The sequence below is a fragment of the Epinephelus moara genome, chromosome 17, assembly GCF_006386435.1.
Source record: "Epinephelus moara isolate mb chromosome 17, YSFRI_EMoa_1.0, whole genome shotgun sequence".
In the NCBI taxonomy this organism is placed as follows: domain Eukaryota; kingdom Metazoa; phylum Chordata; class Actinopteri; order Perciformes; family Serranidae; genus Epinephelus; species Epinephelus moara.
Window position 1 is genome coordinate 30,324,311 of NC_065522.1, and position 17,017 is coordinate 30,341,327.

Below are 17,017 nucleotides of genomic sequence, written 5' to 3' on the forward strand. Positions count from 1 at the left end.
CATTACATGTTTGATTTGAACGTTTATGGAGACGTGAATCGGTCTAGACCGGGAACCCCCACACGAAAAACGGGGTTCGTTTTCAAGACGTTCATGCAATGAACGTCTTGGTCCAAGGCTAGCTCGCAGGTTTGCTTCATCTAAGCTTGAGGCTGAGCATGTCGCAGGTGGGAGAAACATGGCATGTCCTTCAATGAATGAACTTCTGGACGTTGAGGCACAGTTTATTCAGAGGCTGTTGTGTAAGGACAAGGTGATTAGACCCAGTTTGGATGTCTTCCTGGAGGTGTGTCTCTATGACAATTTCACATCACAGTCTTTCGTTTATCTAACAATCTATTCCACACAGATATATCAAATATCACACATCATGGATTTGCATTATCATCAGAGCAAATTTAATGCATTGCCCTTTGATTCTTTTCTTTATAACATCAGAGACACTGAACACATCAGAGGCAGCGGCTTGTCAGGCGGTAAGAAAAGTGACTCTGGCTCTGAGAGGACTTTTGCCCGTTTTTTTGTGGTTTTCCCTGGACATAAATCAGAATCGATTATCAAAATATTTGCAACGGAGCATCGGTGGCTTAGTGGATGGAGCGGACACCCCATGATCAGACTCCCAGCGCCTGATGCAGTGGCTGCGGGTTCAAACCCAGCCTGCAGCCTCTCGTTGCGCGTCGTTCCCTCTCTCCCTCAACATTACGCTGTTTTGTCATTAGATGCAACAAAAGCCCTGAAAATAATGTTAAAAAAAAGAGGAAGTCCAAGGAACTGCAGGTTTGTCAGTGTTAATCAGAAATTAATCTATGTTACATGATGCAATGATTCATGAATACTTTTCATACATTGAAAGATTCTGCAGTGTAACTGGCTCATTTGCGGGACTCAACACCCCAAAATAGCTCCATCTGAGCATAAAGGGGATTACGTGAATCAGAAGTCATTTCACAGCAGTTCAGCAATTCAATGAACCTCAGCCTAATATTGACAGAATGAAGAAAGTACAAGCAAAACTTAAGAATAAGAATAACTTTAGTCATCCCCAAGGGGAAATTCAATTATCTGTCAGCTCATCTATTATATGTCAAAGAATAATAAAGCCTGATGGCTGTTGGTATATAGGATGTTCTGTATCTCTCTCTCCTGCATCGAAGAGAGAGGAGCCGTCCACCACAGTTTTTTTGGTCCATCAAGGTGTTGTGGAGTGGATGAGTAAAATCCTCTCCTCCGCTCCCGTTTGTCTGGTGAACGCCTCTCCTCTGCTTCCTGAAATAGGGCCCAGAAGTGTTACCCGGAATTGTGGGCTTACTCAAAAAAACACACTCAGGAGGATAAATGATTTAAAATACACTTAGCCTTTGACATCTTGATGGGCAGTTTACACAGATAGTCCATGAGTGTAACATTCAGGAAATAAAATCAAACCTTTAACACATAATCCATCAGGATAACTTTTTTCAGAGCTGAGTGTTGATCCATTGTTATCTGCTGTGTTAGTTGATCCAGCCATTGGCAGATGATGATTTTTTTCTGATTCTTAATAGTATTGTTTTCTTGGCTATAGTTCATAAGTATGGCAGAGCTGACAACTCTTTTCCAATGGATGACATCATATGCTTATATGGATATTGATAATGTCTTCACAGACAATCACCGTGACCTTGATCTAAACCTTCCAGGGGGTATTCCATCAAGCAGACTAAAGGCAAATCCAGGCTTAAATGGCCAAGTCTGGCTAACGTGAGCCAGAGTTCTGTTCCATCAAAGTGACCAAGATTAGCCTCACATCGGTAACCATGGAAACCATGGTTCTGGCTAAGCCTGATACATCGAGCTAAACTCTGGTTTCCATTCTATCAACCTGAGCCACACCTCCGTTCCATCAAGGTGGTTAACCTGAATACCAGCCTAGTAACCATGGTAACTTATGCTGCTGGGCAATCCTGGTGTGTAGCAGGATTATGGTGAGGATTAGCTCCATCTATGATCAAAAAATGTTCAATAGACAAGAACAGACACCTAAAAGACAGTTCTGCCAGTGCTTTTACACACTCACAACTGTCATGTGATGATAAAGTAATATGTAGATCATAAAAAAAAAACACTGACAACAGTAAAGCCAAAATCAAACTAATAAGAACAAAACTAAAATGAAACTGAGGCATTAAAAAAAAGACTATATATGTACACCAAACCACATGAATATGTGATTGCCCTCCACCCCACTGCGTTTCCAATTGGCTAGCAAATTCACAGCCAATTAAGGTCAGCTGACAACAGCCATATAAGGAGTGCATCCAAGAGAAGGAGAGGAACACACCCAGAGAGACACAGAGACAGTGCAAGAGAGAGTAAATTAGGAAATAATGGCATGCCCCTTCATCGAGGATCCTGTTGATGAGGAGGCCCACATTGTACAGAGGGCCTTCCAACCACCACCAGACCCAAGGGTCTTCCAGGACCAGACCAGCCCATTGATACAGACAGACTCCTATCTGTGGGAGAGGTACCGGTTCAGCAGGAAAAGCATCGTGTATCTATGCAGTTTGCTGGAACCACACGTTATAAAGGTCACACGCCGCAGCCAGTCTCTGACCACTGTGCAGTCAGTCAGGAATGTACCGTTAGCAAAGAACCTCAGTGCAGTCAGTCTGTACTGCACTGAGGTTCTTTGCTAGCGGTACATTCCTGGATAGTGTTGGTGATGCTGATAGGCTAAGTTAAATGCAACACACACCGCCACCGGCGCAGCGCTGTGGCCGTCAAGGGCCGCCCCCCAACACACACTGGCAGCGGCGCGCAGCGGCACCGTCAACATGTATTTATAAATAGAGCAGTGGGCTGAAGCAGAGTGGCGCGGCGGCCGGCGCCAGTGTGGGTTGATTCATAGAATATAATGGAGGCGGGCGTTTTGACGCGCGGCGTACGGCGGCGGTGTGTATCACTTAAGGCAACTGTTTGCAGAGAGGTAAAAAGGGTGTATTTTCTATTCATTTTGATTATTTCTAGCATCACCATACATCATGCATAGGGCTTGAGATGATCACATTAACATATGGTTATCTTTTATATTTATGAATTAACCATGACACAAAGCAACCACATTAAAATGGGACACACATCATTGTGGTTTGTCTGTTCCTCATCCTGTAGCACATTCCATACATTTCAGGGGATTTTCCTTATTTTGATCTCATAAGGGATAGAGCTTACAATTGACTCCCAAATGATAAGAAAACAGATAATTATCTATCAACTGCATCCACTTAATAGTTTTCCTCATCTCCACTGAACTGATGGATTTGCTAAATGTCATTTTCTACAATCAATAGATGAATGTCATGTGATTATTTCCTATAAACTGATCATTTCAAATGTCATAATCTACGATCAATTATGTGATAAATGTGATGATTCACATAAAATAGTTTAATTAAATGCAACATCTGAAATGTACATAGGAATCAGTAGATAAATGTGATGAATAGTCTATCACTAATATTAATTTACACATTTGGTGAATTTCATTAGGCAGACTTGAATTGTTAGATTTAATAGGTGTTCTTATCTACATATATTTTGTCCCTTTGATGCGGGATTTATAGAACATGATATTATGCTGAAATGCTGAATTTTCTTTGTCACTTACGCATGTAGCCTGTCGGCAATATTCTGCCACGCCACCTCCTTTGCTTTATTAATTGCTGCAGTGTTGCCTTTTTTCGTAATCATGTCCTTATAGTCTTCATACACTTCCATAAGGAGCGTTTGCTCCGCTGCAGAAAAAGCCTCCGCTCACTCCTGTCCTTCGCTTTTTGACATTCTGCAACATTTTCGGCACTCAACTAGTGTGGGCTTTTTATTTTCCCTGGGCGCGTGCACGAGTTGAGGCTTAACAGGTGAGGCTTGAATTAGCGTCAGTTGGAGCCAGATGATTTCACTTGATGGAACAGGTTGGCGCTAGATTGGGAGTTGGCGTTTAGTCAGACTTCAAGATTACACCTTAGTCTGGACATTCTTAGCTACGTTGATGGAATACCCCCCAGGTAGAAACTGCAAACTCTTGTGAATTGCAGAGATATGTAAATTCAGCAAACCTGTTTATTTCTGTTATTTTCAGCCATGACTGAAACATTTAAAGATATATAGTTTAACACCATGGTTCATCCTGTCTGACATTTCTGCTGTGCTTATTTTATGTCCTGAGTTGCTTTATTACTTCCCTTGCTTTCACTCGCCTCTGCAGCAGCTGCTCCTCTCACCCATAGATCAGATCAGCTCTGATTGGAGCTCTTGATCAGTTATCCACCCCATGACTCATACTACTGCTGCTAAGGAGAAACACAACAAAAACAACCAACGAAGAGTTCCACGTGCACTGCCTTTGTGAACCAGTAAAACCTCTGAATTTCAAGAGGGGACACAGAATGATGCAGAGAGACCCAAAAGAGACCAAAAATGGCATGGGAGCTAGGTAGAAAAAAGGGCTGTTTCTATCAAAGGAGTCTGTGACTGTGGATGGGGACAGCAGCAAAACCTATCTTAGCCACATAAAAACAGCATCACCTAAACAATGTCCACATCAATTTAAGTAGACACTACATTAAGTGTATTTTCAACACATAACCATGCTGTCAGACAGCCCTTTACAACTGAAAACTGATGCAGTTACAAGATGCCCTCCTAAAAGCAACCTGACTCCAAAGAAAGAATCAGTAATTTTACCTCACAGAACACGAGTCGCTGGTCTTCAGCTGCCCTTCAATTGGACAGTTTTTTTTTCCAGACTGAACAGCTGAATCACTTTTTTCCTTCATGAATTTTCATGTGTGTTTGTAAATTTCCATTTTGTGTAAATGATTTCCCACAAATTGAGCAGCTAAATGGTTTTTCTCCTGTATGCGTTCTCATGTGTGTCTTCAAATCTCCACTTTGACCAAAGCTTTTGCTACACTCAGAGCAACTAAATGGTTTCTCTCCTGTATGAGATCTCATGTGTCTCTTCAGATGTGAATTTCGACCAAAGCGTTTGCCACATTCAGAGCAGCTAAATAGTTTCTCCCCTGTATGAGATCTCATGTGTCTCTTCAGATCTCCACTGTAACGAAATCTTTTCCCACACTCCAGGCAGCTAAATGGTTTCTCTCCTGTATGTGATCTCATGTGTGTCTTCAGATATAACTTAAGACGAAATCGTTTTCCACACTCTGAACAGCTAAATGGTTTCTCTCCTGTATGACATCTCATGTGTCTCTTCAGCTCTCCACTTTGAGCAAAGCTTTTGCCACATTCAGAGCAGCTAAATAGTTTCTCTCCTGAATGAGATGTCATGTGTTTCTTCAAATCACTGCTATCACCAAATCTTGTCCCACATTCAGAGCAGCCAAATGGTTTTTCTCCTGTATGAGATCTCATGTGTACCTTCAGACTTCCACTGCGACAAAAACATTTTCCACATTTAGAGCAGCTAAATGGTTTCTCTCCTGCATGAGTTCTCATGTGAATGGTCAGGTATCCCCTGTACCCAAAATTTTTCCCACACTCAGGGCAGCTAAACGGTTTTTCTCCTGTATGAGATCTCATGTGTACTCTCAGAACTCCACTTTGAGCAAAGGTTTTGCCACACTCAGAGCAGCTAAATGGTTTCTCTCCTGAATGAGATCTCATGTGTATCTTCAGATCTCCGCTTTGAATATAACTTTTGCCACACTCAGAGCAGCTAAATGGTTTTTCTCCTGAATGAGATCTCATGTGTCTCTTCAGATCTCCACTGTAACCAAAACTTTTCCCACACTCTAAGCAGCTAAATGGTTTCTCTCCTGCATGAGTTCTCATGTGAATGGTCAGGTATCCCCTGTACCCAAAATTTTTCCCACACTCAGGGCAGCTAAACGGTTTTTCTCCTGTATGAGATCTCATGTGTACCCTCAGAACTCCACTTTGAGCAAAGGTTTTGCCACACTCAGAGCAGCTAAATGTTTTCTCTCCTGAATGAGATCTCATGTGTATCTTCAGATCTCCGCTTTGAATATAACTTTTGCCACACTCAGAGCAGCTAAATGGTTTCTCTCCTGAATGACATCTCATGTGTATTTTCAGAGCTCCACTGTAACCAAATGTTTTCCCACACTCAGAGCATCTAAATGGTTTCTCACCAGCAATCAAATCACTGACAGAGACTTCATCATTTTTCAGAGAGTTTAAACCAGACTGAGGTTCTCTGGTCTCCGTCCAACCATCACTGTCATCAGTCTCAGGTTGTAAATGTCTATACAAATCTGAATTCTTGGATGGTTCTGGTCCTCCACAGTCCTCTCCTTCCACTTCTGTTCTCATCTGCTGAATGTGTCTTTGATGAAGCTGTGAGGACTGAGGTTTCTCTTCATCATCGTCACTTTTCACAGGGACAGGAGTGGATGTGAAATCGGTGATATCATCCTCCTCCAGCCCTTGAAGCTGCTCTCCCTCCTGACTGATCCAGAGTTCCTCCTGTTCCTCTTTAATGTGTGGAGACTCTGGGTCCTCCTGGTCCACACTGGAGCTCCACTCCTGCTGCTCAGGGGGAACCTCTTCTTTAACCACCGACAGCTGCTGGACATCTGCAGGAAACAGGAAACACACACACACAGACGTTACAGAGAAATGTTGTCGTTCATTCACATCACAGCTCAAAAACTCCTTACTGAACTTCTACAGATCTCTGAGCATCAAACAGCTTCACAGTGTTCCATCAGCCATGTCAGAGTTAGTGAGGTTGAGGTGAGCTTGTAATATGTATTGTTACTCTTGGCATGTCTGGAGGCTACAGTGTGGCTCTTAATTTGCTTAGACTCAAGTTAATTATGTAAGGGATAATGTATAGTGAACCGGTGACAGTTGAAAAGTTTGCAAAAAAAAGTTTGCAAAAGAAAACTTTTTCTTCGAGATAATTAAAGATGCAAAAGGGAACAATAAAAAGCTGTGCTCACAGGAAAGGAATGTTCAAAGAGTGAAGTCATGCAGCTTAAACTAAATGGTACACATATCTCAGACAGCCTAGATATAGCCAGCAATTTTAATGACTATTTTATTATGTCCGTTCAGGAACTAAGTCACAACTTCTCACAAATCTACCCTGATCAGATCATAATAAACCATGAAAGGGATCTAAACCTTCAGCCCACAGATGAGGCAAAGCTATGTAAAATCCTGTCATCTCTGTCAAGCTCCAGGACTAAGGATATTCATGGACTAGACACTGTCTTCCTCAACCTGCCAAGACAACCTGACCACCCCAATAACAAAGTTGATAAATCAATCTATCCAGGAAGGCACCTTTCCTAGTGCTCTGAAATCAGCTATTGTAACTCCCATATACAAATCAGGAGATAAACAAGAAATTAGCAATTATAGGCCTATCAGTATACTCCCTGTCCTGTCAAAAGCTGTGGAAAAGGTGGTGGCGGAGCAGCTGATGGAACATCTTGAGTCCGAAGACCTGCTGCATCCCATGCAGCTCGGCTTCAGGAAAAATCACTCAACCGAAATGGCATGCTGCCACTTTCTTGAAACTATCAAACTGAATCTTGACAAAGGTGGGGTGGTAGGGGCAATTTTCTTAGATCTGCGCAAAGCCTTTGATACGGTTAATCATTCAATTCTCCTCTCAAAACTGACACAGTATAAATTGTCCATGAATACCCTGACCTGGCTAAAATCATACATTTCTGGTCACTTCCACTGTGTGCGTATAAATGGTTTCATATCGCCTACAAGAGCTTGCACAGTAGGGGTGCCACAAGGTTCGATTCTAGGCTCACTACTGTTCACTCTGTACATAAACGACCTCCCGTCGGTCTGTGATATAGACATACAAATGTACGCGGACGATACGGTTATCCACACGCATGGGAGGGATGCAGACCAAGTGGCTGCCAAGTTAACAGTCGTCATGAAGAAAGCCTCTAACTGGCTAAATGAATCATGTCTCACTTTAAATTTTAAGAAAAAAGCAACCATGTTTTTCACCAACAAACAAAAGCACAAGGACTATCCCTACATAACTGTAAATGGAGAAAAAATAACTAATGTAACTGAATTTAAATACCTGGGTATCATTTTGGATTCCACTCTCAGTTTTAAAAAACACATAAAACAGGTGAGCCGCACTCTGAAATACAACCTTGCAAATTTCAGATGTATCAGAAATTCACTTACGATGGAAGCAGCCAAAACCTTTTTTAATGCCATGATTATGTCACATTTTAACTACTGTATCTCATGCTGGTCCCAAGCTAACAAGACGACCCTGAAGCCCCTTGAGTCACTGTACAAGCAAGCTCTTAAAATTTTGGATAAGAAAACACGACAGTATCATCATTGCCACATACTCAACAAACATAAGATGCTAAACTTTGATAACATGATTATGTATGCAGATGTACGTCTGGTTTTTAAAATCATTCACAACACTGCACCTCCGCCCCTCAAGCCCTTTGTTCAGCTGACCTCTGAACAGATGAGCAGGGTATCGAGAAGTACCTCTAGGTGGCAGTGTTGTATTCCCAAACGTAAAACTGCTTTTGCACAAACAGCTTTCTCGTATAAAGCTATAAAGGAATGGAATATTCTTCCAGCAGATTTGAAAATCTGTGCTAACTATGAAGCCTTCTCTAGAAAAGCAAAAAAAATGATTTTAAGTAACCATCATCAAAATCATGTGTGGACTAACGTTAACTGATTTTGATGCTCCTCAGTCTAAGGCCGTTACTATGGCGTCCCTAGCAATGAGTAGCAGAGCAGCAGTGATACCTCAAGAAATAAACACCACAGAAATGCCGATAATGGCACAGTAGCCACTGCCTTACAAAACAACACAATGTAGATAACATTATGGACCATTTAAAGCCAATTTCCTGATATGTTATGTTTGCTAAATTAGCTAGCATTGGCTAATTTCATGGTGTTTCTCAACTCAGCTACCAGTGGTAGAAAGGTAGCTAAGTACATCAACTCAAGTACTACTGCAGTACAAATTTGTGGTTCTTGTACTTCACTCATGTATTCTTTAAAGTGTGTGAGATTGGGGCAGAGCCGATGGTCATTGAAGAGAGGTGAGGTAGCTTGGCCAAGGACATACTTTCAGCACTAATTGTCTGTGGACTGCTGCAGTCACACAAACGCGCATGTGGCTCTATTCATAGTACAACTGATGGTCCACGTCAGATGCTGGCAGTAAATAGCAGGGCTGTGAGGGGACCTTACCATCCTCCTACTGCCAATGTCAGGTGAACCTGAAACTAAGAAGCTGCTGCTGGGTCTGGAGTAGGCTGCCCTGAATAAGAATTCCTGGTTGACCAACAGTCGTCATTTAGGGCCATTAGTTGACTAGTTGCCCACATGTTTACAATATTAATTTAATTGTTGAATGACATATTTTGGGCGGGGCAACACAATGGTTTGAGTTGAAGGTGTGAGAAAGAATAGTATCAGTAACATTGTTAACACTGTGCTACATTACAGAGAAATACAAAACCGTACTAATGAACCTTCATTAATATAGGCCTATATTTTATCTACAAGTGCACGTCACACACTGAGCGAGCTGCCTGTTAATGACGCTGTCTGCAAAGCAGTAATGATTGTGCTAAGTGGCTAATGGGCATGTAGCTACTGACAGATGATGCGTCATGTTTGTAGTTGAGGAATAATAGGCAAATGTTTGCCTGCAGAGTTTACATGTCACTTTGGGTTCGTCCTTGACTTTCTCAAAATGATCCCACACTTTGGATTTACTGCCCAACATGTTATTAACTCAAGGTTTCCTCTACATGTAATTGATCGTGACGCACCGCCACGCCAAAATAAAAGCTGCCACACCTTCAGAATGATTATTTTTTTCCCCAGATGTTAAAATAATGTAAGTATAAAAGTATGAAGTATGTTGTATGAATGGATATATATACATATACATATAAATATATATATATATATATATATATACACACACACACACACACACANATATATATACATATATATACATACATATATATACATATATATACATATATATATATATATACATATATACATATACATATACATATATATATATATAAATAAAATAATAGAAATGTCTACATCCTGTTAGAGAATAAATGAAATATATCAATCTACTCAAACTTGTCGCCAGTGCTCGACTTGAGGGGGGGCATCCAAATAAAAATGGTCAAAATCGCCCTCCTTCCCATCGCTTGTGTCATTTTATCAGTGAATGTGGTATTACTGCTATTTCAACATTCAGGAGGTTTCGCGCATATTGAATGAACAGCTGCAGCTGTGCTGTGCTTCCGTCACCAGATTCATCACTAATTCATAAACATACACAAATATTCAAGTCACAGTTCACATGTACTGCAGCGAATGCTTCTGTAGGATACTGTAAGTCACATAACCAGCCACATAAAGAAAGAAAATGAAGAAAATGTAACATTAAGAATTCCGCGTAGGGCTGGACTCGATTTCAATTTCGATTTAAATAAGAAGACTTTGTTTTCAAGCCCCAGAGGCCAAGATCTAATTCTAAGCAGCCTGCTGTTGACTTATCTGTTTAAGTTTAACACTGGATCACAGTTTAAAATGTAGTTCATATTTATAAATAAACTCTGCCATGGCCTGTTTTAACGATGGACCGCTAATATCCGTCATAAAAAACGTTGAAAATTGCAATAGCCTAAATCAAAATTTTAAACAATAGTATACTGTAAATCGGAATCACTTTCGGAGGTGGCTGCTCTGAGATGCCTGCTCAGCAGGGCGGGGGCGCTGGGTGCTCACTGACTCATGACTGCGTTGTATAATTTTATTCAGGGAAAGATAAAAGTGGCCTAAACTTCATTTTGTGGCTATACTGGGTAATTATTCAAATTGTGCACCTGTAATAACACCACTTGGTTTAATGGGTTTAATTTTTAACTTTCACTTATTCTTCTGCAGCATCGGGTAGTGTTAAAGCAGATAAAAAGAGATCCACACACACAAAAAAACAACACATTACATATATAAAACTTTATGAAGAGTCTCATGTTTCAGTTGCAGGACACTGCTGTGAAAACATCATAGAAATCTTTGGTATTTTATTGAACACTTTCACTGTTCTCATCTCTAACTGAATCATTACCACTTCAATACAGGTTAAGTAGGGGAACACAAACAACCATTCTGAAGGTAACTGCAACGGCAAATGCGTCCTGCTGCGTTGTCTGCGCATGTAGAGCCGCCCGCAATTCTCCGACCCCAGCTGAAGAGGAAAGGTGCGTAGACAGGGAAAGGCTTAAAAAAGCGTAAAGCACTGCAGCGAAGTGCTGTAAAATAACTGACATGTTTTATTTTGTAGTACTCTCACACATTGTAAGTCAAGCTATTGAAATAAAGTTTGATGCACTTTTTTCAAGCCTGTGAAAACGACCCTTATGTTAACGTTAGGGCTGCTCGATTATGGAAAAAATAACAATCGCGATTATTTTGATAAAAATTGAAATCACGATTATGCAAACGATTGTGCAGCGCACGTGATGACTTATATTGTTTACACGACGGCATGTCATTTCTGTCTCTACATGCGCGTTTAAAATTCTCCTCTTCTCTCTGTATCGCGCACGGTGGAGTTTGGCCCCGATGCGCATGCACAGACACACACAGACCAACCTCTCTCACTCTCCCTCTACCATTTTCTGCACGCTGTTTTTGAAATCTTCCGTGATCACCTGCCACTCGCATTACTCGTAGTTCACCTACTTGACTGTCTCGTGGAGTGAAAAGAGGAGAGGAGGGGAGAGAGAGGTATTGCGTATGCGTGGCTTCCAGGTGCGTTTGATTTGCAACACAAGACAACAAGAGTAAACTGACAAGAAGCGCATAATCGCTTTATGTCGATTATTTTGTTTTCATAATCGTTGAAAGCCCATATTGTAATCTAGATAAAAATTTGATTAATCGAGCAGCCCTAGTTAACGTTAATGTTAATATTGCATTGTTGAAGACAGTAACATTTAACGTGAAGGATTCATAGTTTGGCCTTCACGCGTTACGTTTCAGATATGTTTTGAACAGCACTAATGTCAGGTAATTTTCTGTTATAACTCATTTCTAGTTGCATTTTCAGATGAGTATATTAAAGTGTTTTCAAAAGAAGAGGAAGGTTCCCGAGGAAGAGAGTCAGGCAACATTAGATAAAGGAGAGGTGCAATGTTCTTAATTTATCGTGACAGTTTTTCAAAAAATCCTGGAGGAAACCCTGTTAACTAGCCTGTGGAATAACCGCAGGTACCAGCCCTGGAAATTAACCTGACTCCTGTCTGACTGCTGAGCATGGACACTTCCTGTGTCTGCCCTTTCAAATTAAATTCCAATATGGTCCAGTCATATAGGTTTTGATTTATTTTGACAAGGCGCAGCTCCTAATTTCATGGTTGTTTGGTTGTTTTGTTTTACCTCTCTGGTCGACTAACGTTTGGTCAACTATTAGGGGCAGCCTTCATCTAAAGCAAGTGTCTGTCAAATATCCAACTTAAAACTAACTTCACCACAGTACAGCTGCCCACAGTGTTTTGGACTGACCTATAGGCCTTACTGAGATGCAAGACAGATCCAAGGGGAAAACTACGAAGACAGAGGGACCAAACAGAGAGAAATGCAAATTACAATAGGGTGTGCTATTTCAGCACCATCATCATTTAACAGTGACCTCTTGATATTTAAGCAGCAGAAACTGCTGATAGGGTATTTCAGAACCATGGTCACCATCATGGATTTTACCAAAAACTTGCTCAAAACCTCAGTGAGATAAAGGATACTAGGGCTGTAGTCAACCAAAGAAAATCTTGGTCGACTTAAGTCATACATAATCTTCAACTAATTGATTAGTCGTGGGAAAAAAAAAAAAATCTGCACGTTATTTTTACTTGTGCGGTAGTGTGTCTGTGTCACTCTGCAGTTACACCTCCAAAACACTAGTCGGCGGTGGAGGACTGTGTTCAGTGCTGTAAAGTTTAGTTGATTCACACATATGGCTTAACAGAGACAATTTCAAACACAAGTACACAAATTGGCTTCACTATAAATCGCAGAATTGACAGACAAACACTTGTCTTTATCTGGACACAACCCCCCCCCAATACAAAATTCTAATGTTATTAGCACAAGTCTATGGCATTTTATATTGTATAAATTAGCCTAGCATCTAGCAATCTTTTCATCTTCTCATATAAAACCAGGGACAACAGCAACATGTAACAAGGGTAACAGCACACATTTTGTCAGCACACAAAAAACACAGACAGAGTCTGTCCAGTATCCAATTAAGACACAAAAATGACTTGACTCAACCTGCTTGACTCGTACCAAGGACTTGACCTGACTTGCTTGATTCTAACTACAGTGACTTGGGACTTGCAAGAGACTTGAAGGTTAAAACTTGAGACTTGCTTAAGACAAGCAAATGTGTGACTTGACAGATACCTGACTGAGGTTCTCTGGTCTCCGTCCAATCATCACTGTCATCAGTCTCTGGTTGTAAATGTGTATCTGGATCTGAGTTCCTGGCTAGTTCTGCTCCTCCACAGTCCTCTCCCTCTGCTTCTGTTTCCATCTTCTGCTCCTCCACAGTCCTCTCCCTCTGCTTCTGTTTCCATCAGTTCAGTGTGTCTTTCATGAAGCTTTGAGGACTGAGGTTTCTCTTCATCATCTTCACTCTTCACAGGGACAGGAGTGAATGTGAACTTGGTGATATCATCCTCCTCCAGCCCTTGAAGCTGCTCTCCCTCCTGACTGATCCAGAGTTCCTCCTGTTCCTCTTTAATGTGTGGAGGCTCTGGGTCCTCCTGGTCCACACTGGAGCTCCACTCCTGCTGCTCAGGGGGAACCTCTTCTTTAACCACCAACAGCTGCTGGACGTCTGCAGGAAACACACACACATACACACACACAGAAATGTTGTCGTTCATTCACATCACAGCTCAAAAACTCCTTATTGAACTTCTACAGATCTCTGAGCATCAAACAGCTTCACAGTGTTCACTCAGCTGTGTCAGAGTGAGTGAGGTTGAGGTGAGCTTTAATTTCATAGCAGTCATTAACATGTATTGTTACTCTTGTCATGTCTGGAGGCTACAGTGTGGCTCTTTATTTGCTCAGTCTAAAGTGAATTATGTGAGAATGATTGTCCATAGGATGCAAGAGTTTGCCATGCGTCAAGTTTTATTACTGGCAGCCTGAGTAAATGAAATAAATTTATATAAAAAATTCTCCTCAACACAAATGTGGTGTTTTATTCAGGAAAACCGAGCGCCCGCGCAGTTGTGGGGTTTGGTGCCTTGCTCAAGGGCACCTCGGCAGTGCCTAGGAGGTGAACTGGCACCTCTCCAACCACCAGTCCACGCTCCATATTTGGTCCAGACGGGGCCTCGAGCAGGCAACCCTCCGGTTCCCAACCCAAGTCCCTATGGACTGAGCTACTGCCGCCCCCTGCTGTGTTAGTTGATCCAACCATTGGGAGATATTGATTTTTTCTTGGTTCGTCATAGTATTGTTTTCTTGGCTATAGTTCACAAGAGTTCACAAACTCTTTTCCAATGAAAGTAGCTAGCACTAGCTCGAAACAGTCGCTTAAAGTCTCCGGATGACATCATATGCTTACATGGATGTTGATGACGTCTTCGCAGACTGAATCACCGTGACCTTGATATAAACCTTCCAGGTAGAAACTGCAAACTGTTGTGAATTGCAGTGATATGTGAATTCAGCAAACCTGTTTATTTCTGTTATTTTCAGCCATGACTGAAACATTTAAAGATACATAGTTTAACACCATGCTTCATCCTGTCTAACGTGTCTGCTGTGCTTATTTTATGTCCTGAGTTGCTTTATTACTTCCCTTGCTTTCACTCGCCTCTGCAGCAGCTGCTCCTCTCATCCATTGATCAGATCAGCTCTGATTGGAGCTCTTGATCAGTTATCCACCCCATGACTCATACTACTACTGCTAAGGAAAAATACAACCAAAGAAGAGTTCCACATGCACTGTCTTTGTGAACCCGTAAAACCTCTGAATTTCAAGAGGGGACACAGAATGATACAGACGGACCCAAAAGAGACTAAAAATGGCATGGAAGCTAAGTAGAAAAAAGGGCTGTTTCTATCAAAGGAGTCTGGTGACTGTGGACGGGGACAGCAGCAAAACCTATCTTAGCCACATAAAAACAGGGTCACCTAAACAATATCCACATCAGTTTAAGTAGACACTACATTAAAAGTATTTTCAACACCTAACCATGCTGCCAGACAGCCCTTTACAACTGAAAACTGATGCAGTTACATGATGCTCTCCTAAAAGCAACCAGACTCCATTGACAGAATCAGTAATTTTACCTCACAGAACACAACGAGTCGCTGGTCTTCAGCTGCCCTTAGATTGGACAGTTAGTTTGTGTTTTTGTGTGACTTTTGGAACCGACCTAACTATGCCAGTTCTCTTGTCTCCCTCTCCAAACTGGGAGAGTAAAGCTGATAACACACAATTCCAAATGAAGGCTGAGTCATGAAGATCGCTCAGCAGCTTCAGTGTTTCCCCTATCATTATATTCTGGGGGGCGCCCCATCACTCCAGGAAGGTCAAGTTAATTTTATAGAATTGTATCTTCTTTATAGCACCAGATCACAACAGAAGTCATTTAAAGTTACCTTTCCTATAGAACAGGTCTATACTTTGTCCTTTTATTAAACAAACTAAATGGTCTTATATTATTTAATTTATTTACACCTTAGCATGTCATTTCGTTTTTTTGAATAATTTATTTTCACTTTTTAATTTTACAAGAACAGTACAACTTATTCCCACTAAAACTCAATAATAAAAGATACGCAGTTAAAAGACATACCATAAAAAAATACTATGGGATGACAGAATAATTACATAAGCTAAATAAATAAAACAGGAAATGAAAAATCAAAATGACAGTAATAAAGTAAATTACAAAAAAAGTTTAAAAAAAAGGCAACACAATCAAAAAATGTATTATGTCGTAACACGCTTGTCACGTTTTTTTTTTTTTTCAGACTGAACTGCTGAATCCTTTTTCTCCTTCATGAATTTTCATGTGTATATGTAAATTTCCATTTTGTGTAAATGATTTCCCACAAATTGAGCAGCTAAAAGGTTTTTCTCCTGTATGACATCTCATGTGTCTCTTCAAATCTCCACTGTGACCAAATCTTTTGCCACAGTCAGAGCAGCTCAATGGTTTTTCTCCTGTATGAGACCTCATGTGTCTCTTCAGAGTTGCACTTTGACCAAAGCTTTTGCCACACTCAGAACAGCCATGTGGTTTCTCTCCTGTATGACATCTCATGTGTTTATACAGATATAACTTCTGACCAAATCTTTTTCCACATTCAGAGCAGCTAAATGGTTTCTCTCCTGTATGAGATCTCATGTGATTCTTCAGAGCTCCACTTTGACCAAAGGTTTTGCCACACTCAGAGCAGCTAAATGGTTTCTCTCCTGTATGAGATCTCATGTGAATCTTCAGATGTCCCCTCTGACTACATCTTTTCCCACACTCAGAGCAACTAAATGGTTTCTCTCCTGTATGAGCTCTCATGTGCTCCTTCAGAACTCCTCTGTGACCAAATCTTTCCCCACACTCAGAGCAGTTAAATCGTTTGTCATCAACAATCAAATCATTGACAGAGACTTGATCATTTTTCAGAGAGTTTAAACCTGACTGAGGTTCTCTGGTCTCCTCCCAGTCATCACTGTCATCAGTCTCTGGTTCAGAAGATGCTCCAGTCTTGTCATCAGTCTCAGGTTGTAAATGTGTATCTGGATCTGAGTTCCTGGCTGGTTCTGCTCCTCCACAGTCCTCTCCCTCTGCTTCTGTTTCCATCTGTTCAGTGTGTCTTTGATGAAGCTGTGAGGACTGAGGTTTCTCTTCATCATCTTCACTCTTCACAGGGACAGGAGTGGATGTGAACT

At 41.1% G+C, this 17,017-nt stretch overlaps 3 protein-coding genes across 6 annotated transcripts in view; all 3 read right to left on the reverse strand.

Moving 5' to 3' along the window:
- Positions 1-17,011, reverse strand: part of LOC126404358 (gastrula zinc finger protein XlCGF49.1-like) — a 95,694-nt gene extending 78,683 nt beyond the window's left edge. The window contains exon 1 of the mRNA XM_050067538.1: positions 16,081-17,011. Coding sequence (XP_049923495.1) covers positions 16,095-16,928 — 834 coding nt within the window. The 5' untranslated portion in view covers positions 16,929-17,011 and the 3' untranslated portion in view covers positions 16,081-16,094. The remainder of the gene's footprint in view (positions 1-16,080) is intronic.
- The window catches only part of LOC126404273 (gastrula zinc finger protein XlCGF17.1-like), a 331,284-nt gene that overhangs the window by 92,280 nt on the left and 221,987 nt on the right, over positions 1-17,017 (reverse strand). The window lies entirely within an intron of this gene.
- Positions 3,545-6,367, reverse strand: LOC126404391 (gastrula zinc finger protein XlCGF57.1-like). Its single transcript, XM_050067595.1, has 3 exons — positions 5,546-6,367; positions 4,772-5,302; positions 3,545-4,697 (listed from the first exon to the last, which is right to left on the reverse strand). Exons 1-2 carry the CDS (start codon positions 6,337-6,339, stop codon positions 4,804-4,806), a joined length of 1,293 nt encoding a protein of 430 aa, XP_049923552.1. The 5' UTR covers positions 6,340-6,367; the 3' UTR covers positions 3,545-4,697; positions 4,772-4,803.

Bases quoted from the DNA above. Each gene is read 5' to 3' on its own strand.
- LOC126404391 (XM_050067595.1), bottom strand. From the start codon at position 6,339: ATGAGAACAGAAGTGGAAGGAGAGGACTGTGGAGGACCAGAACCATCC. The intron at 5,303-5,545 runs GTGTGGGAAAAA...GAAACTATTTAG, and splicing joins AAACCGTTTAGCTGCCCTGA to CTGCTCTGAATGTGGCAAAA.